This window comes from Myodes glareolus, chromosome 20, assembly GCF_982192425.1.
Source record: "Myodes glareolus chromosome 20, mMyoGla1.1, whole genome shotgun sequence".
Classification (NCBI taxonomy): domain Eukaryota; kingdom Metazoa; phylum Chordata; class Mammalia; order Rodentia; family Cricetidae; genus Myodes; species Myodes glareolus.
The window spans coordinates 34514486-34541129 of NC_142045.1; the positions used below are offsets into that span (position 1 = coordinate 34514486).

General features: G+C 40.6%; 1 protein-coding gene across 1 annotated transcript in view; it reads left to right on the plus strand.

The window, feature by feature from the left end:
• Positions 1-20875, plus strand: part of Slc7a11 (solute carrier family 7 member 11) — a 75864-nt gene extending 54989 nt beyond the window's left edge. The window contains exons 7-12 of the mRNA XM_048424650.3: positions 2213-2336; positions 4152-4255; positions 5034-5130; positions 6907-7056; positions 8447-8624; positions 13779-20875. Of these exons, the coding sequence (XP_048280607.1) occupies positions 2213-2336; positions 4152-4255; positions 5034-5130; positions 6907-7056; positions 8447-8624; positions 13779-13843 (718 nt within the window). The 3' untranslated portion in view covers positions 13844-20875. The remainder of the gene's footprint in view (positions 1-2212; positions 2337-4151; positions 4256-5033; positions 5131-6906; positions 7057-8446; positions 8625-13778) is intronic.
• Positions 20876-26644: the final 5769 nt, after the last annotated feature.

Sequence of the window (26644 nt, forward strand, 5' to 3'; positions counted from 1 at the left end):
AAAATGCCCTGATTTCAAGTTAGGCCTTGCGCACAGCCAATTCCTGAATTCCACTCACCAGCTGCGTGTCCTTGGACACATTTTTAAAGTCCAAAGATTCCATTTCTTTATAAATAAAAAAGTACTGCTATTTCCAGCTTACAGGAATTTCCAAGGATAAAATGAAGCAGATACGCAGAAGCTTCATAGAAGCTGGGGCTGGTAGCAGCCCAATGGCCAGAATTGCTGTTCTTAGGTTTGTTAGTGGCAAACTGAGAAAGAAGGGATGCTAACCTAGAAGTTTGGATTAGCTCAGCCTGCCCTCTGATAAGATGGGTATGGAATGCCTCACTGAGAGACACACCAAGAAGGGGCCAAGCAGATTCTGGCTTCCAGATACAGGTCTAGAAAACTCAGTTCTTGGCTGGGAGGACCATAGTCCCAAGTTTCAGATGTGTTTTTTTCCTGTTGTTTTCAGCATTATATGGTGTAACCAAGTTCCCTGTCTTCTGCGAGTTACGTTACCCCACTGCATTGAGCAATGCCACCTCAGTTTTTATGGCTAGAAACTTGATATACTACCTTAATCAATCATGGGTTTGGAAGGAATGGAGGGTCTGTTTCTCCCCTTCTCCGTATCTCCATATTACTTTACCCAACTCATGTAGCTTCCATATGGGAAGCTATATACCAGTTGAAAGAACCCAAGTTCAACACAAGTTAGTGAATGGCTGAGAAGGGGGATACACACCTCGTCTCTTCCTGCTTACCCCTTTGCAACGTCATCCAGTCTTTCAGAGAAGCAGAAGTCGTCTTTAATTGCTTCACCCCCTTGTCTTTTGTCTGGTGATTTTTATTTTATTTTATTTTCCTTTTGACTTAAATTTAGCATCTATCAATTACAGCTAGCAAGGTCTGCCGTGGTGCTCATGGGAAATTCCATGGGACCCTTCTCATACCCGGGGAAGGGAGAACATCTGCTCCTTTCATGTTTGGATGCCAGGATTTAGAGGTCAAGGCTGAAGGCTTTGGGGATCAGGGCGAGTGTCAGGCTGCAAGCAGTGTAATGAATGGCAGTCGCTGACTAGCTCGTTTTGCCTGTTCTCAACAGGGAATATTGCCGTTCAGTATAATGAGCTGGGACTCAGGGTGTTAAACACATCTAGCTTGGCCAGTGAGGCCGGCTATGCCTTTCCCCTTCTGGCTCTGAACTGCATTTTCATCCGGGAAGAAATTATGTTGAGGTCTTCCTTAATGGCACCCAGCAGGGGGAAGCCTGTATGAGGGCTGATAGCCGAATGGCTAGAAAAATAGAGTGACCAGCTTTTGTGCAGGAAGTTGAAGGTTTAAGTTGCTTGAACTGGAAAGGGTCTGAAGAGGCGATTATGTTAAGCAAGTAATGTGTATCGGTAACATGGAATCAAATTATGAGGGTCAGTGGCTGCCTGGCTTTCCCACCGCATTAAATGAAGACATAATATTGCATTTGTGCCGGGTCCTTCTTGAGGCCACACAGTGTCTGCACTGTCCGGTCGTCCGTACTTCACAGTGTGGCACCTCTAATTTCGTGGGATTAGCTGCACGGCTGCTTTATTAGATGCTCCTGATCTTGAGAGTCCTTTGAACTCACAGCAGGGCCACGCAGAGTTGTTTTTGTGAACACTTCTCTTCCGTACAAGATTCTTATTGCCTTCGTGTTACGAAGACAGATGCAGCCCACTCCCCTGCTTGCAAAGTCTTTGCTTGTTTGCATCACAAGCTGCCCAAGGGGGAAACACTGAATAGGAAAGATGCTTCGGAGGGCTCCCCCTTAAAAAGCTGCCAGTACAGTGGATTAATAGCAGAAAGGTATGTGGTCACCAGTGAGCAGCATCAGGGATGCTGATCTTATTGAATCAGAAACATAGGGATAGACTCCGTGGTCTGCGCGTCAATAAGCCTTCCATGTGACTGTGAGGTTGTCAGAAGCATGGCCATGACATTCATGAAATAAGGAAAGAGACTGACCTTTGTATTTGGGGATGCAATAATAGGTGAGTGATACAAAATACCTGCCTCCATGAATCTCATTAAACTGCAAAGATACTTTGTTCTGATAAAATGTCCTTCCATGTGCCGACAGAGCCTTCAGTCATGGCCAAACTGTGGCATCCTTGACTGAAATTAGTCTTCTCTCTTCTTTGGTAGCAGAGAACGCATAATGACTCATCAGTGATGTCTTTGTGTATTTCAGAAACATCCCCCTAGCAATCTGCATTTCCATGGCCATCATCACAGTTGGCTATGTGCTAACAAACGTGGCCTATTTTACGACCATCAGCGCCGAGGAGCTGTTGCTATCCAATGCTGTGGCGGTGGTGAGTCCACATTACAATCCTAGTTTTGAACTTAGGCTAACGAGCTGATGGACCTTTATAGTGATTCCCTCCAGGAGAACGGGTTGTGGAAGACAGTAATCTTTGCCCAGCCTGAATGCTAATAGTTTGAAAATTTTGAGCACACCTTACTTGCCAATACATCATATGCTACAGTTAAGCTCTTCCATAGATTCGCTTTGTCTTTATTAATCTCCCTGAAAACATTTCCACATTGAGCTACTGAAAACGCCTCCGAGGCTTTCTTAGAAGGAGGAATTTACTTTCCCAGCGTGGCTCTAAGGACAGGTGGACAGTTTCTGAATGTAAATAAATGCCGGTTTTGATTTGCAAAAGTACAACCCACTCTGCTGGTTTCTGGTTATCAACTTTACAAATGTTGACTTGAATCCTCTCTCCGAAGGATCATTCCAGACCTTTGAGGAGGACTAAGTCTTTTTATTTCCAGCATAACCTGGGAACAGTAGTGTTGGGGTATTCATAAATTTGAGTGCAACTAGGCAATTACATGTTAAAGAGATGTGGCTGTAATACTTGAAGACGCCAGTGTGCATTGCAACTCCCTAAGAAATGCAAGCCTACCGTTCTAAAGCATTTCCCTAAGTTTAATTGACACCGGGATCAGACTTGTTTCCAAAGCCCATGCTATGTGACTCTTTTTCTGCCACATAGACTTTTATTTCGCTCAGACATTTTAGCTTGTATGAAAGAATTCACGCATTAAATCAAAAACAGGAAGGCTGAAAAACTTAAAAATGTCGAGTGACCATCCCGTCCATGAATGCCAACTCGTTTTAAAATAGTATTGCTTCCTATCAACACCACACACATGGGATAATCATCTCGTTCCATCTGAAGCAGCGTATGAGTTCACAGTATGAAAAGGGCTTTGTCCACTGCTGGGCGCGCTATCAGGCAGTGACGCATATAAAGTTTCCAGGTGTCTGGTCAGTTGCCTCACCTTTCTAGGCAAAGGGTAACACTAATTTTTGGAGAGCAACATGGAGTCTGTTAATTGCATAGCCCCAGCTGCATCAAGTACAATGAAAAAAAAGATCCTACATTAAAAAAAAAAAAGTTTATCCTTCCCGGATATGTGCAGGGTTGCACGTGGGGCAGCCTAGAAGTGAATCTCAGAACTTGGTCTACCTTCCCTATTTCCTGACACTTGTCAGGATTGGAATCGTGTTCTAGCTTTTTAGAGGAAACCCTGGAAGGAAATGGCAGCTTCCTAGGGTGGGGGAGGGTTAACTCCAGGAACTGGTTCAGCTGGTGTGACTGTACCGGGGGCAGAACAGTGCAGACTGGCCCATTCCTAGGACACAAATGATCAGCTTGTCAGTCGTCTTGTCCTATCGTCTAGCTATAACTCTTGAGAATGCACGTCTGTACCCCATCATACAAAGGTGGCTTTCTGGGTTAAAGAGCAGGTAGTGGACGGAACCGTTTCTGTCTCTAAAAGCAGAATTTCCGAATTGAGCCTCTTCTTCTGATCAGAGGCAGAGACGATATACATCATGGTTGATAAAGATTCAGTAAATGGATCATCGCTTTGAAGGGAGAGAGAAGGCGACTGTTTAGACCTTTGCTCACAGGTCTGAGACAAGCAATGCCATGGTACCCGCTTCCGATGATTGTCTGAGGAGTCAGTTTTGACCCTAACCAAAAAGAAGGGTTATAAAACATTCACATAGCACCGGGCTAATAGAAAGTCAAAGAGCAAGTTTGGCCTAAATTGTTTCATTTTATTCCACTCTCTGGGAAAGCATTAATTTGCTTCGTTCTTTCTTTCCCCAGACCTTCTCAGAGCGGCTGCTGGGAAATTTCTCATTAGCAGTCCCGATCTTTGTTGCCCTCTCCTGCTTCGGCTCCATGAACGGTGGCGTGTTCGCTGTCTCCAGGTGAGCGGGTTCATGTATTTTCAGAAACACATTTCTGTTTTAGAGATTGGATGTGATAAGGATAACTTTTAAACAGAAAAGCAATAGTGCCTCCGACCCTGTTGTTTTTAAAGGGATATGCAAGTTTGTAGTAGATTCCAGTGCAGCATGTTTGATTCTCTCCAGTAGAGGGCGCTGCGTGTCTACACATAGCCGGCTCTGAGCGGTCCACGCAGCATTTTTTAGAGTCTGTCTACAGGGTCTAATAAGAGGTTTTATTTCTGGCGATAAAGTCTTTTGTTTTCCTGAAGGTGCCACGAAAGAGAGTAAAGTAGAAAGTAGAAATAACCACCCCGCCATCTGTAACCCTTTTGCTTTGTTTGATGGTACGAAAATCTCGTTTCTTTATGTTACAATTTAAGTCAGATAAACGTGAATGCCACATGTATGTACACGTGTGTGTAATGTTTGTGTGCTAGATTGGATTGACACTAGCAACCTAGATTTGACTTTGCTACAAGCTCTTCGTGTGTAGGTAAAGCTCCACTCAGTGAGACGTTACTATTGCTTTTCCTCAAAGCATAATAAGGTATGTCCTAGATATCATAAGTCTCGACATGAGACTTAAACGATGGGAGTCTGGCTTTGTCTGCAAAGCACAGCTAAAATGACCATCCAAGAAACGGTAGCATGCTGAGTGTGAGAAAGATGCATACATGTTGCTTTGGGGATTTCAGAATTTTTCCCATTCGAATGATTGATCCTATAGTGAACTCCACCTACGTTTTTCTCCCAACAGGTTATTTTACGTTGCGTCTCGAGAAGGGCACCTTCCGGAAATCCTTTCCATGATTCATGTCCACAAGCACACTCCTCTGCCAGCTGTTATTGTTTTGGTAATGCACATTAACAAGTATATGTGTGTATATATATATGCCCTCACAAAAGGTTTAGCAAAAGATGGAGTCGGAACAGACTTCCTTTGACTCCGTGTTTCTGGTGTGTATGGAATGCCCTGGGTATGCCCCGCCCCGTTTCTGTTTCACCTTTGAGAACATTTGTAAGATATAATGGGAAGTAAGTGCTGCGGTTTCTTTGCTTGGCAGAGAACCTCAGAGGAGAGAAAAGGAAAACCCACAAGGACAGAGTTTCGACTACTGACTCTGAGTCCAGCTGAAAGCAGGCTATGCACACGTTACGTTGTCTCTCCTCCCGGCCCCCATCGTAACGAAACCCACACAACGCCATTCAAAGCATTGATAAAACACTAAGCAGTGAAATGGTTCTCCGGTTGTAACTAAGACCTGCGAGAGCCAGCCTTACAGAGAAGAAAGGAAAACCCCACATGTAAACTGAAGCTGTGGAGTTCTCTATGCCGGGAACACTGTTCGTGAAAAGTGGGGTACAAAAGACTGTAAAAGGTGTAGGAACCCTCAAATGCCCATTGGCCACGTTCTAGTCATTTTTAGTTTAGTATCATTTTTCCCCTCAACTGAAATGAGCTATTGAGAGTGCTCTGGAAAGCACTGAACAGTTTTTTTTTCTTCTCCGTGCATTTAATTTGTTTCAGAACGCATCCTTGAAATTTCTTTTTAAAGTACGCACACGCTCTGTGAGGACCTAGAAGCCACCGTCCCTTGTGGAACAGGACGTATTATTATTCCACGAAGAGGGCTTTCATCTGAAGCCTCTGCCGTCAGTCACGTCATCCTTGGCTTTCTCGGCAGCAGGGGCCTGATCTGCTGCCCGCTGTTCTGGAGGCTCCGTTCTTTCCTGTTCTTGAGGGTCACACGCAGTTAGCACACGAGGAGAGCTGACCTGGAGCAAGAAGAGGCCCATGTTTTGCATTCAGGAGCCAAAAGATTCACCTCAGCCTGGTTGCTTCCTGGGTGTGGGCTCCAGGAGCATCTCAGAAATCACCTCAGAGCAGCCTTTGAGGTTCCTAGTGGAGCCGCATTTAATATTTATGATTGGCGCTTACTAATCATTGAATCCCCATTGATTTTGAGTGATTGAATGCATTTTTTTTTTTGGAACACATTGTCTGGGGTAGGATGACTCTGGTACACTGCTAGTCTTGAAAGCGTAAGGACCTGAGTTTAGTTCCTCAGAACCATATTTATAAAGTGTTGGCATCATGGCTTGGGTTCATAATCCCAGTGCTGGGGAGGCAGAGATAGGGAGATCCCTGAAGCTCACTGGCCGGCCAGCCTAGCCTACCTGGCCAGTTCTAGGCCAATGGGAGACAAGGTAGAAGTGACCTGAAGAACTGGCAGACTGAGAACCGCAGCTAAGTATGTCCCCTGGCCTCCACACGCATTTATAAATACCCCTGCATTTATACACATGTAGACGGACACATGTGCACGCAACACAGAACAGCCACAGAAAACACAGCGAAGTCAAGGAATGGACCAAAGTAGCAAAACAGCAAATTCGCATAAAATCCCAGCTGCAAAAATGACCGCATCCCCCAATGGAGGCTTAGTTGTAACCCAGAAGAGAATATGGAAAAGAAGTGTGTGGAATGTAGGCTTCGGTCAGGATGATGGTTTCTTGTTATAAAATAAACCATTAGAAAGATACACGTCAAGTGCTACAGTGCTATTGTTTGGTATTGCCTGCCCCCTCTCAGTTCGCCGGTAACCTTGTCTCCTCTCCTCCGCCTCCAGCATCCTTTGACGATGATAATGCTCTTCTCCGGAGACCTCTACAGTCTTCTGAATTTCCTCAGTTTTGCTAGGTGGCTTTTTATGGGACTGGTAGTTGCCGGGTTGATTTATCTTCGATACAAACGCCCAGATATGCATCGTCCTTTCAAGGTAGCATCAACAAGTTTGATGGGTTTTCATAAATCTCTCTCCTAATACCTAGGCCTCTTTTGTCATACCGTGATGATGGGGAGGTTGGGAGGACAGGGTCCTGCAGGGTAAAAGATTGAACTCTCATAGGGAGTGCTTTCTAATATGCTTTACTTAGGGAAAGCATATATATATATATATATATATATATATATATATATATATATATATATACATATTTTAAATAAGATATGGTGAATTCATCACAGATTTTACCTGTTGAGAACAGATAGTGTTAAAAGATACTTTTTGCGTTGGGTTTTCATGCTTGACTTGGTGTGTTCAGAGGGTGGAATACCTCATTTGTCTTCATGCCCAATTGTTGACACAGCTGGGGTAGGAGAGAAAGAGGGCTTCATTAATTATATCTTGGAAAGAGGAGCAGCTTTATGGGTTAGGAAGAGGTTTAACATGTTAGCATCGTAGCCTTTTTCCCCTACACATGGTAAAGCAATGGCTCTCAACCTGGGGAACTAGGAGGTTGAATGACCCTTTCACATGGGTCTCCTAAGACCGTTGGAAAACACAGATATTTACATTATGATTCATAGCACTAGCAAAATTATTGATAACCTCAAGGTTGGGCGGGGGGACTCACCACAACCTGAGGAAATGTCTTAAAGGGTCACAGCATTAAGTAGACTGAGAATGACTGCTCTAAAGAAACATGAAATAGCAAAGGAAGAGTTTGCCACCAGGCGGGATGCCATTTACCGTGCCCAGCATTTCCCTCTGGGAGGGCTGGAGAGCTGGCTTGGCATCTTCTCAGTCTCAGCTGTCCGCCGGTCAACGCCATCTCACGATTTATTTGCTTTTAAGACAATAGCACTGATAATGCTGCAGTCATGTCTTCAGGATTTGTTTCTGATAGTATTCGCTGCCGCAGGCCTGCAGCATCTTTATTAGCTGTTGACTAGGAGTCAGCCTGCTTTATTCCCGTCGGGTCGGAGTGTGACTCTCAACAGGAAATCAATGCTCACTGACAGGCGTTAACACGCAGCAAAGCCACTGGCGCTCCGGATTCCATGCGAAAGTGGGTTCTAATCATGATTACCAAGTAACCCATCTTTTCAGATGAAAAACGTAAATCCTAATGATCCTTTGCAAGTGAAAGAATTTGAAGAGATCATCTGCTAGGCCTAAGAGATCATCTACTAGCCCTAGACTTGGTTCAGATATTCTAAAAATGAGTTAGACTTAAGAAACTGCACCTAATACAGGCTCTGTGCTGACTGAAGAGATTTTGCTGCTTACATGGGTGGAGGCCTGTGGCCTGGTCACATGACTGGTACCCTCCACCCCCTGGTCTCTTGAACTTGAGTGACGCTGTTTTCTTCTGGCCATGTCCCAGGTGCCTCTGTTCATCCCGGCCTTGTTCTCCTTCACCTGCCTCTTCATGGTCGTTCTCTCCCTCTACTCGGACCCCTTTAGCACCGGGATCGGCTTCCTCATCACACTGACCGGAGTCCCCGCATATTATCTCTTCATTGTGTGGGATAAGAAACCCAAGTGGTTCAGACAATTATCAGGTAAGACGTTTAAGCCCCTTGGACCTGGCAACAAACTGCTATAGAGAACCCATAAAGGTCCATACATCCGATATGCGTCTCTTAAAGTTTAAAACGATGTGTGGTGCTGTTGTTATTAAATTACTGCATTTTAATTGCGGTTGTGAGGAGAGAGGCAGCAAAGGGCATTTAGAGTGCAGCCCCGTTGCAACCGGTTGGACATTTCATTTGGGCGGTTTGTAGCCACTGGCATGTTAGAGAATCACTTCTTTAGGCAGTCTTTCCCGGTGCTGCAAAGGGCCTTACTGCTCTTTGGAATCCCTTAGTGACATAACGCTTGTTCTCCTGGGTGGAAAAAAGCCCATATATACTATATATGGCCTATCATAGCGTTAAATTGACCAATGACATGAGATTTCTTGGTGAGTGAGGCAGAAGCCAGCAAATGTCCTAAGCAGCAAGGCTACTGTGCTACTTTGTTAGCAAAGGGCGCTGCGGATGGCTCTGGTGACAGCACAAGCCATGAGGAGGATGAGAACTCGGATTTCTTTTATGTTTTCTTTATGCTTGCACACGTGTAACCGCTTTTGTTCTGACAACCATCTGAAGGAGTGGAAGCCATTGTCCCTACTACATAGATGGTGAGTTATGTCACCAGAGGATTCATGTCACTCTGATGGTGATGGCTATTGCTTTTAGGGACCAGGGAGGACCTGATGAGGCGAAGCAGTAGCCAGGACGCAAAGAACTGCATAGAGCGAGGGACTAGGGATCTAGGGATAAAATATACTTTATAAATGCAGACCTCCCTCACCTAATTCTCCCAAACAAACCCATATTTGGTTAGGATTTTTCTCTGGTGGAGACACTGACTATAGGTCTTCTGAAGGGAGGAGACATTTTCTTAAAATAGTTAGGATTAGCCGGATGGTGGTGGTGCACATCTTTAATCCCAGCACTCGGGAGGCAGAGGCAGGTAGATCTCTGTGAGTTCGAGGCCAGCCTGGCCTACAAGAGCTAGTTCCAGCTACAGAAAAACCCTGTCATAAAAAACCAAATTTAAAAAAAAAATTGGGATTAGTCACTTGGCTTCTTGCTACTATTTAGGGCTGAGTTGGGAGTCATCCCTGAGACTGAGGGCTTTATGTCTTGCCCAAGACCTAGAAGAAAGAGCCAACAGTCTTTGGGAAGAGCCTGAAGTGAAAATAACATTTTATCCCCTCCAGAGGATTTTCTGTCCTTCCCTGCACAGCCAGTTCTAGCCAGTCTCTCATCTCACTACCACAGGCGTGCTTGAAGCTGCTCAGTCAGTTCAGATCAGGGATTTTCATACATGTTCTTTTTTCATTGCCCGTCCGTGCTCCTGTAATTTTGGAGGTTTTGCTATTTTTCTGCCTCTTTGTTTTGAACATGTCCAAGGCTGCCGAATTTAGTGTGAGCCTTGTGTGAAACGAACTGTGGTGTCAGAGACCCACGGCGGTGGTTTGGTTCTCCGGGACGCCATCTTACCAGGGACCCAGCTGCTTTGTTTTATATTAGGATCACCCCAACTCTATCTTTATAGATGCCTTGAAAGGGACTAGGGAAAAACAACAGTCCTCTGTAATTCTGTTTGATTTTCCTCTTAGGCAGCGTTCTTGTAGTAAAATAAAGAAAATTCATAGTATTTATTGCTGCAGTAGGAAGTATTTTTGTAGCCTTTGGCCAAAACAAAACACACAGAGATAAAGCAAGAGCCTCCTACAGCAGTACTGGGCCCTTCCCCCAAAGACGTAATTCTGATAGAGAGGAAACTCCACGTGAACATGGAGGCCGGGGAGCCTTGCTTGCAGCAGTTTGTTCAGGAGTTTAATATCGTGTTTGCTTGGTAAATTGTCTAGTTTTTATGTTATGCTGTTTGATTTTTTTTTAAATCTCAGTATGTATGAATGGATCAACCCTGGGAAAATGTGACAGTGACAGTCTAGCAGAATGCCCCTCGCTGGGGCTGTGTCTAGAAGTTGTATCTAGACACCATTCAGAAACTTGTGCAAGTCTAGTCGGCACAGACAGCCAGGGGGTGCTCCTAGTCTCTTGGCCCAAGGATGTGAGATTTCCAGAGCTCTGATGAGTACCTTTGGCCACAGGATGCCAGTATTGAACCACTGTTTCTGTTATAGTATTTCCAGAGCTAGAAGAAAGCACTCTCTTAAGGGGGCAGTCAGATATGCCGACAGCTTTCTTCATGTCTCTAAGAGGGCAGTTAATTCTTCTGCTTGGTTGTTTATATGATTTATTTGTCTACAGCCAGGTAAACTTCCCAGGGGAGGGAAAGGGGGCTTGTTCCACCCTGATGTGCCCAGAGACACAGAGGTAACAGATACTGGAAACACAGGCCAGGGTTAGTGGCAGCGATTGAACACGATAGTTATCCATCCAACCTTACCTCAACTGAGAGGCAGGGGGAAAGCCAGCAGCTGGCCCCTCTGGCTCAGGTGGAGATAGGGAGGCAACTGTAATTAAGTATAATCTTTGATTGTAAAAACAAACAAACAAACAAACAAACAAACAAACCAAAACCCCATTCTGGCTGACAGGAGCGGATTAATCCATTTTCATGGACAGCAAGTCCAGAGCCTAGAAGGTACTTGCCCAAAGTATATCAAGATAGCCTCATCTGGGATGGGCCACTGAAAGCTGGATAATGCATTTGCAGCCTTCTCCCAAAGATTAGAGTGTACTTATTTAATCCATTAAATTTGCCTTTGTTCTTAGAAGCTCAGAAGATGTTCCACTAAAGAAATATCATGCATATGAAAGTATTTTAAGAGAACATATTCTTGCTTTTAATATAACTTCTGGGGTTAGAGTAACTTTGCACTGTTTCCCAAGCTCACTCAGTCTTGGCTGTTGCTCCCCTATGGATACCAGGTGTGATGGGGTGAGTGAGGTTTTGCAAAGTTGGCTGTTCCAGTTTACTTCAAGAAAAGCCAGGGAACATGAAAAATAAAACTGAAACCACTGCATTGCTGTAAAGTTCTGTAGGTTTCAATTATGGAAACCTCCAACTGTCAGTCATTGGCTCACCTTTATTGATGGATCATTGTCTGGCCACTAATCTTATTGTGAATGTAAATATGGCATTCCAAAGTCACATGTTCTGCAGTGTTTCTAGAATCTTCCTCGCCACCATTGAGCACCTATGCCAACCCCACTGTTGTAAGACAGCCTACAAGGAAAAGCTGGGAAGCCAATGAGTACCTAAGGCCAATGCCAATTTATTTGCCGAACACTCCACCATCATACAAGTTATGCCAGTAATGGAACCCCAAGGGGGAGGGTTTAGAAAATTCCAGGGGAGAATGTCAACAGGGTGGAGTAGGCAGAACCATACAATTTGGGTCTTTGTCTTGCTTTGCTGAAAGGAGAATCCAAACTGTGCTTTTAGAAGGACACATGCAAACATGAGCATCCCAGAGGCTTCCATGTGTCTGGAATGGATGTAAAGTTCCCATACCAGCTGGAGACCTAAGAAGACAACAGTTGGGATGCCACATTATGGGAGGACACCAGGACAAACTTTGATGTCAAGTGTGGAGGACCAGGGCTAAGCGAGAAGACAAGGACATAGGGTTTAGCTTAGGGAACTACACAGGGTACCGTTTAAACATGGGCTTGAGTTATTGTTTCTTTATGTGTATTGCTTTTCTTTACAACGCTTGTTTGATTGTTGCTTTCACAGCAGAGTGGACTGTTACAAAATACAATTTATTTATTTAAAAGTTATAAAAGGTTTAATTTACTTGACAATTGTGTATAAGACCCTTTACAATAAAGACAAAATTAAAAAAGAACAATGTGCCTGGGAAATTCCCTCAGGGAGTATGATTATATTTGTGACTTTTCTTTGTACTGTGACAGCATCCCTGGGAAGAGGCAACTTAAGGGAGGAGAGATTGTTCTGATTCATAGTTTGAGTGACTACAGCCTATCATGGCAGAAAAAGGCATGGCTGCAGGGGTTTCGTGAGTTGCTGGTCATACCGTCTGCAGTGAGGGAGCCAAAACCGCGTAGAGACTCCATAGGAAGTGAGGCTGGGCTATAGTCTCCATGCCAGCCACAGTTAGCTCACATTCGGCAGTCAAGCTGCACCCATTAAGCCTTCCAGAGCTTTCCGAAGTAGCACCAACAGATGGTGACCAAGTGTTCAAATGCACGAGTCTCTGGGGAGCTTTTAGCATCGAAGCTACAAGGATCAGAGAGCAAAAGATGAAAACAGCTCTTTTAATGTAGTTAAATATTGTTCGCAAGGACCTATTAGAATGAATCATCAGAAAAGAGAAAGCATGCCTGGAGGAGAGGTGATTTGGTTCTTAAACCTTTAAGGGGACAGAACTTGGGGTTCTCTAGGATTAGGAGACTTCTGAAGATGTTCCATGGGCATTAGTGATGGTGAGCAAACAAGAATGTCCCTGGAACCGTCACCAGAGAGCTCCGCACTCTACAGCTGTGGCTAGGAAGCATCATTAGAAGTGATACAGCTCGGGGGTTCTTCTATTTTAGTGCCCGCTACAGTTACCTCTTGCTGTGTTAAATCCTCAGCTTCTCAATAGGGAGACTAAGAATTGAATCTGAAGCAAATTCGGAGCTGTGGACGATGCTTAATGTAACTGGTCTAAGGACCCAGACCTTAATGACCCAGATTCGTCCAAGCTTCTCACTCTATTTATGAGACAGTCAAGGCCTTGATAAATATGGCAATTTGCTCAACAATACTACACATTAGACACTGGAAATAGTATTATTCTCCTGACTGTCTGAGAAATTGGTTGTCATCTCCTATGTGAGAAAAGAACAAACCCATTTTGAGTTGAACATGGAGCATATTTGTAAACATTTATTTCTATCTCGGTTGCATTGTCTCAAAATATTTTCAGCCTCCTGGTTCATAAATAAATGTTCCCATTTGAATGTAAAACATTAATATATTCTTACTGAGGCATCATGGGAAGTTGTAGAAGTGACAAGTAAATTAATTGAGCATGATAGGTTTATAATGAAGTAAATAACTCTCAAAAGTGCACTACAAAGAAGGTGGCTGTGCATCTCAGTCTCCATCCCCAAATAATTCACATTTTGCTATTTTTATGCCATTCTGATTTTCATGCATTTTAATTTCTTCTTATCTCTTTATAGACAGAATAACCAGAACATTGCAGATAATACTAGAAGTTGTACCGGAAGACTCTAAAGAATTATGAACTTAATGCATCAAAATCTTGGCCATCTGCCCAGGACCAAGATACAAAGTGGATCTTTCTTTCAAGAAGACACGACTTTGGTGGCAGACTAAAGGAAGCGATTATTTCGATCCACATCCTCTAGTGTATTCCAACTAGTCTCTGAGCAGTTTACTGGTAACTCAATGTATTTGTAGAAAGCAAAGATACAAGTCGTATAGTGAGGCAAGCTCAGCTCTTGAGCCTGGTGCTTACCCATCGAGGTAAGAGAGACAAAGAGCACTAACAACTGGGGTATCATCTCTGCAACATTTCTAATCCTGACTGAGAACCTTTAAATAGAAGACCAAAGTGTTTTCTGTATATTAAGGGGGTCTGTAAACATAGTTTTACCTACTGGGACATCTATACTGTGAAAAGTGTTTTCTGTCTTACTGCAGAAAAATGTCATTATTGTGGCAAAGGGTCCAGAAATAATTTTATTTTACATAGACCTTGGATTGTTTTCCTTTAGTGACCAACGTGACTGTTATCTTTCAATGGCTTGTACTCAGAGCATCAGAACAAAAAATGGGGGGAAGTTGTGTGTGTGTGTGTGTGTGTGTGTGTGTGTGTAGCTTGAGATCAAACTCAGGGCTTTGCATAAGCCAAGCAAGCACTCTACCATTGAGCTACATTCACATGTCTTACTTTTCTTGAATGCATTAAAGAAGCATTTCTTGAGGCTGTTCTTCATGAGGCCATCCTAGGGTTATGAATAAAGATCATGGAGACTGGGTTAGGTTAAATATGATCTCACTTATTGTGAGGAGGTTTGGTGTTTGGTATGTCACTCTGTTTTCATCCTGGTCCCTTAGTTCTGGAAAATGTGTACTTTTTTGCTCTGACATCCATTGATGAATCATCTCTTTGGTGATTTTCTCCTTGATGAATAAAACTAAATTTCAATCACTACAGTATAACATCAACATGGGAGAAATTGCCCACGAAACTCTAAATGTTGGGCTTTATCTCTATAACCATAGTTATACTTAGTGTTAGTAATTCTAATCATGTTTCCTTTTCTTTTGTGGCTATTTTTACACAGTAATAACTTTTGACAGTGTGTCAATTCCCTTTACAGTTCTGTTAAGATATGTCTCTGAACAAAACTATCTGGATCAATTAGGAAAAACACAGACTGACATACAAACTATGAAAGAAATGCCACTGCATAGTTCAACTTTCAACCTACCTTTTAAAAAGTTTTTACTCTTAAATCTAGGCTTTTAAAATCATTTCTTCACTTTAGTTATGATTCAACTGGCAAAAGAGGTAACTGCAGGCAAACCCATTGGAAGGAGAGTCTTCGTTACGTGTGTTCAACTAGGTGGTGCTAGGTCAGAGTTAGAGAAGATTGGTCAATTTTCAAACGGCATGAAGATAATGATGGGATTTTTAAAACCTTGTTTCTAACATCCAAAGATTAAATGCTCAGCATGGCCGTAGTAAGTTTCATCTCTTACATTCTGACCACTTAAAAATGAGACGTTTAAAAGACTATTGTAATAAAATCATTGCATTCATAGTTAATTGCCCAAAGTATCAATGATGATTTTAATTCAGAACAATTCACCAGTTTAGTTTTTTAAAGCCTCAATGACATTTTATGTATATCGAAAGTTGACTTTTTATTTTTTTAAAGACCAAACTAAGTGTTTATTTTCCTAAGTGAGTCAGTAACAATTACTTCTGTTTTTACTAACATGGGCTTACCAAAACCGTATGTTCGGTCTCTAGAACCAAAATAGTGTTACCAAAGTACATCTATTTCTAGCAGATGCCACTGGGGGGTGCATATTTTTATATTGCTATTTTTATGTTAGGCCCACAGATTTAACGTGGTGGCATCTTCTTGCCTACGAAATCAGTGAAGCCATGGAGAGAGTCCTGCGGGTCTTGGTTCTTTCTGAGGTTCTTGTGCTCCCTGGCTGCTTGGTCTCATTGTGCTATCTGTGTATCTTTCTTGTGCAAGCTGATCAGAGTTCACTTTATCACCCGTCCTCTCTTTTCAAAGACTTTTGGGTAGTGTTAGATTTATAGAGGCATTGTAATACTATTTTAACCAAGCACAGAAAAAAAAAAACCCAATCAGTATTTCTTTAAAATACAATCCACAGAGTTGCGTTTCGACTTACTTTGAAGTTATATCCCAAGAGAGCACAGCATTTCTTTAGTCATGGAATTCATGATCCTAATTGTTCTAGCAAGAGCATGTAAAGCAAATCTTTTTATTGAGAAATACTGTTGCACACTTGTGTGTTTTCATACAAAGTCAATTCTTTATCTTATTTTAGATTAATGTGTGTATATGCACATGTGATTACGTGTGTTAATGATTGTGCTGGCGTACATATTTGAACACTTACATAAAAATACGATTTGATTACTATAACACAAGGCTAGTGAAACCTAAACAGTTTAAGAAATACATGTAATACTCTATTTTCAGATATTTTTTGTTTAGTATACAAAGCCTTGAACGTGCAATTTTTAAAGAATTCTAAAATTTAGGTGCAATTTTCTTTTTCTCACAGAATTACAAGTTTTCCATAGATTGACATTCTAACAGTGCTGTTTTTGTCTCTTCTTTTGAAGCACTGGATTCTCCCCTTTGATTCCAAGTGGCTCTTATAAATGGTGAGTTTGCTTAGCTGGCAGCAGGACTAACACGTTTCCTTCTTCAGAAGATTGAACAGTTGCCCTAGCAAACATGGCGGAGTCCAGTTCCACTTACGCATCTACTTAAATGGTTTCCTCAGTTGTCATGTGAACAGCAAAAGATGGTTGTCATGAAAACAATTGCATAGCAGGAGCCCTCATAAGCTGGGATCAGCCTTTGGCAAACTCCCTGTTTCATTTCAATTTACAGGTGAATGAGATGCAAAGAAAGCAAGCATCTCTCCCTTGTGTGGATATAAGTAAGGTGTGAAAAGACAACCCAGGGTCAGGATAACAGAAGGCGGAAGCAGCCTGTGATTGGCAATAACCACATTTCACTGTTCTACAACAAAGCGTGTCTGTTGTATGCAAATGGGTGCCTTGAGAAGCTAATTAAGCGGCTTTGGTGTCTCCAGTGCACCCACGTTCCTTTCAAGGTTCCTATCTCTACTTTAGAAAAATTGTGTTTTTTTAAAAAAGACCCAGAATTGGGGCTGGAGGAATGGCTCAGCTTCTGAGAACACTGACTGCTCCTGCCGAGGACCTAAGTTCAATTCCTATCAACCCATATCGTAGCTCACAACCATGAGAGACTACAGTTTGTCTTTTGACATCTGTGTGCACAAGGCATGCGCATGGTGGACACACATACATGCAGACAGAACACTTATATATATAAAATAAAATAAATGTATGCAAATTTTTAAAGTCCAAGAAAATGGCATATACAATATACACTATGGTTTCTATATTTTGTGAATAAGATAAAAATAGTTTCTATTATTTTTCCATTAAAAATAATCATAGAATATTTGTAAACATTTTAAAATACTTAAATTCTGTATTACTTGAAATGTACACATAAAAACTATTATTAGTGGCTTTCTCATAAGGTCTCTATGATACAGAAAGCAATGGTTTCAGTGGTGTTAGGTTGTGAGTAACAGAAAGGCAATGAATGAACCTCTATTTGTAGCTCCATCTCTTACTTTGGAAAGAAATAGATTTGAGATTCCAATGAACATGACTCAAGAACCTTATTTGATTTGAATATCATTTGCGTCAAAACATTCTGTGTGTCAGTGCTCGTAGAGTGCAGGATGATGTTTTATGTCCCTCATCAATCAGGCCAGGCATTAAGTCATGGCATGGTGTAATGGCAAGAAGCTCAGAGAGGATATAAATTAGAGAAATAATGAGTCATTTGCATAGCTTCTGTTTACATTACATGTGCGTAAAAGAATTATTGCCTGCACATGTAGTTTAGTTCAATTTTCCCATAAATAGTATTTCCAGAGTCTATTTCAATATATTTCATAGCTGAAAGTGTGACCTCTAAGTAGGCCACTGATTGTTAGTATTGTTCTTTAAAGCAGATGATTTAACAGCCAATTATATTTAATCTTTTATGTTACTGAATTTTAAAATCACTAGGTATCCGAATATAAGTGCTTTGTCTGTTTTTATGTCACATATTGGTGCAAAAGCATGAGTTATGGCCACATGGTTCACCATTTCATTATATACCGAGACATTACCTTCTTACCATGAGGCAAGAGTGTTAGTATTATTTTTTCCTTTTCTTCTTTTTTAAAAACCATTTCTGCCTAATTTACATATAGTAGCAACACCCTGTGTTTCTGTTTCATTTTTTGACACTATGCCTTCAAGATAATAACTACAGAAAAACTTAGGTCCCAAGATTTTCTCAGTGGGAGAAAATTTTCCGCTTTTATTCTTTTTGTTGGGATTACCCACTACTCTTCCTCTTTTCCACTTGGCTTTAAATGCAGAAGATGGTTTCAGCCTCCACACAGCTCCCTGCTACATGTGTGTTTTTCAGCCTGTTTGGATCAAAGGTACTTTTATAGTATCAATCACTGCCCAGACAGGTTTATAGATGATACTTTCATGGAAATGGAGACTCGCGGGGATGGCTGCAGTAATTCAAAAGTAAACACACTCCCCCCACTTCAGCATGCACACTACTGATTTTTGAACTGAAGTAATCATTGCTTAGAAGACCTGCTGGCTACATCCCTGTTACCTCTTGATGAAAGCACTGACGTCAGTGTTGAAGGCCAGGGCAAGAAAGAGAAGAAAAGTGCACAGTTCCCTCTTTTGCAACAATAACTGTATTTTGAGCACTTCCTGTGGGGGCGTTTCACAGCATCTTGTGGGAAGATGAGTTAGGTCTTTGGATGTCACAGCTCTAAGTGCGTTGTGCGTGGTCTGACTAGAAGGTGCATGTTGAAGGCAGACTTAACATGTTCTTGCTAATGACCCTTAGGAACCACAGACTCAGAACTACAGCCATATCTTATGACGAGATAGTATGGGTCCCTGCACTGAAGGGTCTTGTTTCAAAGAATTTACAAATTAATCATTTCCTAGAATTTCTCTATTATTCTGCTTACTAAACAATATGATCAAATATTTTCTTAAAGTCGAAAAGTACTTTGGTGGAATAAAAATACAGCCAACCACTTTATTTGCAATGAATGAAAGTTGATAGCAGGAGAGATCGCTTACATGAAATTACTTTGTATTCTGATTATTTCGTGTACTTGTCAATATCACTTTTTATTACTCTGAAAATAAGAAAGTTATGTAACATTAAACCTATATTTTCCAGCATCTATGTAGATATTTGACAGTGATCATTTGAGAAACCACCAGAATTCCCTTATGATTCTGAGTCACCTGACCATCTTCTTAGGGACTTACTGGCCAGCCCCTTTCTCTGAGAATTTCATCGCTGCCGCTGTAAAATCTGCAAAGACATTTTAAACTAGGTTCTTCTTGATATGATCCATGTCCAGAGAGTTTCACTTTTACGAATGTTCTAGGATTAGTGGCAATAGCAGCATGCACTTCGTTTCAAAAGCCTGTATACTTTGAAGGCAGACACTGGCCCCGAGTTTCTGTTTCTGTCAATGGGTTTCAGCACCATAGTAATGAAGGTTAGTAGTGGTTTTCAACATGTGGGAATTTTGCAAGCGTAAATATCAGGCATGTTTTCTACCTGTGCCAACAGGATGAAAAAGTATGTCATTACTGAATACTGAACTGGTGGCCTGTGGTTTTATATTAAGTACATTCCAGAGAACACACTACAACTGGCCCCTTGTGCTGGGTTCTTGGAGATCGTAATTGTCTTCCCTCTCAGATAAGACTATAACCCTGAGTTTTGTAGTGCGAGTTCTTATTGTAGTGGGACATACATGGTAGTCATGCACTGGGAAGGGGAAGTTGTAGCTATTAATTCAGAATTCCATCAATTCAGTCACCTGCATGCCTCTTTATTTTGGTATATCTGAATTTACTTTGCTAAAATATGGGTTTGTAAATTTTATCGAAATACTTGACATACTAACTTTTTCTTCTTTCGTCAAGGAGTAGAAAAATTCTTCTGCGTGTTGGTTTGTTCATATTAATGCATCAGGCATTGTGGATAAATGAATTTCATTTGCTTTCCTTCTTCTGCAAACGTCATTAAGTAGTTCTGGTGGAATCACTTGAGTCGAGCGACAACTGTCACTTACAAACATGCTAAGACCTAGGTTGGATCTAGACTGTGATCCTCATGACCCTGGAGCACTGTCCACATGGAAGGAGCAAGGCAGCTTTGTTCTGGCGATCTTAGTACGAGATTAGAAACATGCTGCCTAGCCAGAGTGATACCCTGTGCTCTCTGCTCTCCTCATCTCTGACAGAGTTCTTTACCTTGGCGTTGTGACGATGAACCTTGGCGAAGGTGATGGCTATAGTTTGCACAAATTGCACACAATGTCTTACATTGAGTGGTGAATACTTGCTTAAAGGGGAAGATGGCTTTGCTACAAAAACGCTAAATAATGAGCTGTGAGCAGTGCAGAGAAACTGTTGTTTGTGGATCGTGTTGTGTCTTCGAATTCCTTGGCGCTGGTGTTGCAACAACATGTGGTATGTGAATTAAAATGGGTTTTTCTACAGCTAAATGATTTCCCTCTAGGGAGAGTTCTGCAGCAGTTAAGTTTGCTAGATGCTGTTCGTTGGAGAGTTGTATAAGTGGGAAAGCGCAGCGAAATAAGTGTGCCTGCTGATAGAAATGCTTCTTGTTCATCTTTTCACATGGAACGCATTTTGGTGCAATATGATGTCACTCCAACTCGCATTATTGAATTTTATTTCAGTTGTATTTGTGGAGCTGCCCACTTGTGCTTCTCGCTGTTTATATCTTTGTAAGTCTGTCTTGTACATATTTTTATTTGAAAATACTTTAAATGGACATTTTAATAACTATTTGATAGTTTTCATATTAAGCATTATATTTTTCTTTCTTTTCAATAATAAATACTGCTTTAAACCAAAGTTTCTGGTTTCTTGTGATTGAATTTGTCCCACTGATTATGTGCATGTGTTGAACCATATCTTGACATTAATTCTCTTCATGTAAAATAGCAGTGAAAGATCCTATCTCTGCAACGTCTTCATGGTCCTTGTCTGTCTGGCCTTTTCTCTGACCTAATGTCTTATTTTCACATGTGGGACAAAGTCTTTTCATTTAACAAGAGTGTTGTCTCTCATTTCCTTCTTCTTCAGAATCATGTGTTTCACTAGAATATTCTGTGTGAAACTGAAATCAGGCCATGTTTTCGAAACAATTTCCTACTTGTTTCTCGCTGAACTTTAAACTCCTTCATATAGTATGTAGGACTATCCACAGTGTGTAGGTTTTCCCATAGTGTATAGGGTTTTCCGTAACATATATGTTTTTCCATAGTGTATAGGGCTTTCTATAGTATATAGGGTTTACCATATTACATAGTTTTACCCATAGTCTGTAGGGTTTTTTTCATGTATACAGGGTTTTCCACAATGTGTAGGGCTCTCTACAATGTGTAGGATTTTCATAGTTTATAGAGCTTTCCATAGTGTATAGATCTTTTCCACAGTATATAGCGTTTTCCATATTGAGTCAGGCTTTCTGTAGTGTATAGGACTTTCCAGAGTCTGTTCTTACTCCACCTCTCCTACAATCTCTGTAACCATATTAAATATCTTCTCAGAGGTTCAGTGAAGAGCAGATATCAATATTATTGTTTCTTAATGCAATACAAACTCTTACAGAAACTATATGTTGCTTCCCAACACCCATATTCTTTTTCATACAGAGCAAACCTCTACTCAACATTACAGAGTGAGTTAAAAAATGATTTCATCCAGAAATCCTAACGAAGTAGGTTCAGGACTCACTTCCCGATTGTCATTATCCTGGATTTCTCTCTTTAGAACTCACTGTTTACTACTGTGATTGTTTGATTGAATACTTTCTCTCTGACTAGATTTGCCTACTTTGTCTCTCATGGACTAAAGTAGGGCTTCATCTTTTTCCACTCAAAACTACATTCCTTACAATGAAGTCTTACACAATTCTAAGTATAAAGGTGAATGAAATATGTATATTAATTAAATATTTACTATTAATAATAAAATTCAAAAACAATTAGGCACATGTATGATTTTACTACTTATTAAATGTGAAAGCAAACTTGCATACTAATAAGGTAGACATGCTTGTTTATGTTTTCATAAAGAATTTAATCTTGCCTAAATATTTGATATTGCAGAATGTAGAGGATCTTTACTGTTTTTCAGAGATGACTGATAGTTTGATTTTATAAACACCAGTGCTGAAAATGCCATTTCACATAAATACATACAAGGTATAAATAAGTTTAAGAACACATTGGAAATTCTAGTTTAATCCCAAGCAGATATCATTGAGTTTTTAAAAAATAAAATTTCAAGTCTACAATTTTAAAAGCCAAACATTTTAACACAATACAAATTTAAAATTTTCTAATTAGGTCATTATGTTTCTCCCAAAGCAAAGTCTTGTATGTATAGTAAAAGCACTACATTTTATAGCACAGAGCAATCACAATTTTGAGCTGAGCTGTTTCAGAAAGCAGGAGCTGGTGCTACATGGCAGGAAAATGCCCAGTGCAAGGTACATGTACTGTGTGTTCATAACCAAGCTGTAAGAAAGCTGTGTGAGGCAGCATGGGGATACTGTCAGACAACAATGGGTTGGGCTCGCTGAACATTTGATTTTGGACCATTTTTTGGTTGTAAGGCACTCAGAAAACTTTTACTCTTGCCATACTTTGCCATATTTTTCCCATAATCATCACAACTAGTTATGTGACCTTACATGGAATTGCAACCACAATTAAGAAACTGGGGTGGAGCCAGGTGGTAGTGGTGCACACCTTTAATCCCAGCACTCAGGAGGCAGAGACAGGTGGATCTCTGTGAATTCGAGGTCAGTTTGGTCTACAAGAGCGAGTTACGGGACAGGCCCCGAAGTTACAGAGAAATGCTGTCTTGAAAAACCACAAAATTAAAAACAAAAAACTCGGTTGGGTTTCATTAATATGTAAAAATAAAAGCACAATAAGTCAAGGATGGTTCAACATACACATGTGATCATGAGAATAGAGTTGTTTTTTGTTTGTTTGCTTTTTTCCCCCGACAAAATCCAGCATCAGTTCATGGTAAAAGTCATGGAGATACTACATATAGAGAGAGAAAGTTGTGTGCAATAAGCCTATAGCCAGCATCATGTGAAGTGGCATTTTCACTAAGGTTAGGAAGAAGACAATGATGTCCACTTGCCTCTCCTGTTCACTAAAGTGCCTAAAGTCTTATGGAGAACAGTTAGACAAGAGGTGGAAATTAAAAAGAATATAGATAGGAAAAGAAGAAGCAAAGATATCCACATGGAAAGATAATAGGATTCCAGAGGAAAACTCTTAGAGTTGATAAACACTTTCATTAGAGTTGATACAGGCCACTCTCAGCCTTAACCAGAGACATGAATGTAAGGAAGGTATCTGTAGGAAAGAAGACACGTACACAGGAGTAGCAGAGAGATGAAAGAGGGTTGGAGGTGAGAGTTGTCAGTACGTATTTTGTACATGTATAAAATTGTCAATGAACAACCTGATTAATAAAGCATGAATGGATTTGTGAAATACACTTCTACAATTCTAAAGTTAAGTTTCTTTTTTGTCATTTGAAATAGTTTTTAATGGAAGATCATCACACAGAATCTTCTGCTGAGTAGCACTAATAGCTCTAGAGACATAATAGCTCTAGCAAGAAACATTTAACCCATATATTAAGTCATGAAATTTTGTTCAACATCTATATTTTAAAGTTAAGTTTCAAAGGCTATGAAATCTCTTACATTAAGAAAAAAAGCGAATGGTTTACTAAGAAGTTGAACTTCTCCTTCCCTTCCCATTCCCTCTCCTTCCTTTCCTTTCCCTTCTTTTCCATTTCTTTTCCTCCCTTCCCTTCCCTTCCTTTCCCTTCCATTCTTCGCTTCTCCACTTCCCTTCCATTCTTCTCTTCTTCCCTTCACTTCCTTTCTTTACCTTGTCACCTTTCTCATCCCTTCTCTTCCCCCTTTCTTGCCTCCTACTCCCCTCTCCTCTCTTTTCTGGCTTTCCCTTCTATCTCTTCCCTTTCCTTCTCTATCCCTCTCCTTTCCTCCTGTTCCTTTCCTTTCCTCTCCTTCTCTCTTCTTTTTTCCCTTCTATAGTATAGGAAAGAAGAAATTCTCATTCAAGAATACATTATGGATTCTTTCTGTGAATATAAATTTGGTGTAGGAGGTCCTTCTGTTTTTGTGTTGCTTTCATTGGTTAATAAAGAAACTGCTTTGGGCCTGGTGATAGGGCAGAACTTAGGTAGGCAGGGAGACAGAACTGGATTCTGGGAGGAAGAAGGCAGAGAGAGAACCGCCATGGAGCTGCTAGAATCAGACCCAGTAAGCCACGACCTCGTGGTGACATACAGATTAGCAGAAATGGGTTAAATCAAAATGTAAGAGTTAGCCAATAAGAGGCTAGAGATAATGGGTCAGGCAGTGTTTAAATGAATACAGTTTCTGTGTGATTATTTTGGGTATAAGCTAGCTGGGTAGCCGGGACCAAAAGCAGGCCCTCTCTCCCTCAACAAAAATTCAGGTTGTCTTTGGGTATTCTGTTCATGTATATAATAGACTAATATATTTTAATCATAACAACTTGAAAATGTTATGATCTGAAGTGTAGAGCAGAAGAAAGCCTAAACTGTGGATGATTGAACACACTTCATTATGAAGAAGATGTAAGACACAAAATAGCATTTCTCTTCCTTGTTAAGGGAAAATAATAGTGAAGAAATCTAATAATTTTGACACCTATAAGATTTATGGAATTTTACAATTTAAAAAGAAATGCGAATGCACTATGTGATCTCAGTGATGTAGGGGGTGGTATGGGAGTGGTTAGTATAGTTGTATACTATAGTTAGTATAGTATAGTTGTTAGTATAGTGCTTAGTATAGCTTGAATATAATTGTTCTTAATAATAATAAAAACCCAGAGTCAGATATTAGGCAATGAAAGCTGAAAGATCAGAGAAGCAGAGCAGCCAATCACTAAAGTTTTTACCTCGACAAAACCCTCAAACTGAAAAGGGCAAGATGCTGTCTCTGCAAAACCTCAGACTGAATCCCGAACTCCTGTCTGCTCCTGCCTTATATTCCTCTCTCCAGGCATATTATTTCACATCTCCACCTCCCTAGTACTAGAATTAAAAGGTGTGAGCCACCATCCCTTGGTTCTACTGATTCAATCTTGGGTAATCCAGGGTGGCCTTGAACTCACTGCCTCTGTCTCCCAAGTGCTGGGATTAAACATGTATGCCACCACTGTCTGGACTCTATGGCTAACTAGTGTGGCTAGCTTCATACTCTGATCTTCAGGCAAACTTTATTTGTTAAATCACAAACAAAATATTACTACAGGTTAGTGTGTACATGTTTCTGAAACCATCAAAAAACAAATTTAGTTAATAAGATGATAAAAACATTAATGAGGTTGTGCAATATTTTTATGCACATCTAATGTTAAGTAATCCACTTGATGCTGTGGCAACAGTCTATTCTTACTTTAAAAACAGTGAATATGAATGAATGCATGCCTAATGAAAATCCACAATGGCCAGCATTCTGTTTGGGAACTCTCGGTAAGTTTTGAATAGGCTGTTTCAGGTTCTCGGTCTTCAACTTGAAGTCTAGGCTACATCTAATGAACAAGGGCTTGAGCCAATCATGTGTGGGCAGGTGTTGGATAAGTGAATAAACCCTTCCTTCTGTTTTCACATCTTAAATTACATGTTCAGGTTTGCCGGAACTCTGACTTTGAAGGTTGAAACCTCTTATTGGTTTTTACAGTCTTAATTTTAAGAATACTTGGTCATCAGCTGGTAGTGGCTAAAACTATGGTATAAGAAATATTTCGTGCTTAAAGAATTCTGAAATAAAACATAATTAGGATTCAAGGGCCTTTAAATTTTATTAATTTTGAAAGGCATGAACGAGGATTTTCTAACGCAGGCTAAACACTATAAAAGTTAAAATACATTCCAGCTATAGTAAAAACGTAATAAATTATTATTATCCTGTACAATATAAGAATATTAGTGATTTACCCCTATTGAATATTTCTTAGTAAGTGTATTGATCTTATTTTATCATAGTAATTAGTATAGTACTTATATAATATAATTTTTGTGTGTTTTTAATTTCCTAAAATTTAAAACCATTTTGTTTCTTCATGTTCTGAATTCTACTTTAAACTCACTTATGGTTATTTCTTATTTCCACATTGCTAGGTTACCTTTATAATTTTTTACTCAGTGAGCTGTTTATGTTTTTGATTTAGCAAAAATCACCAAGTCCCTGACCTTCAGTCCACAATGGCTAGCAGAGCTCAGCACTTAAGAGCTGAGATACTTTTTCTGCTCATGAACATAAATATTTGGGGGAAACAATGTTTCTTAATAACACTAATTAGTATTATTGTTAATTAGAGGGATTCTCAGATGCTTTAAATCAGTGTAACTAAGTGGGAATGACTTGGTCTTGGAGTTGGGAGAAGCTGAGTTGACAGTGAAGGGTGGGTGCTTGTTGCCAGATAGCAAGCAGGAGGTTAAGGGAGGGATGTTACCAGCAAAGTGTGTGGCAAAGGTCATGTGCCAGAGAAAGCGAAGACTGTTTAAAGAGATGCATGTTTAAAGAGG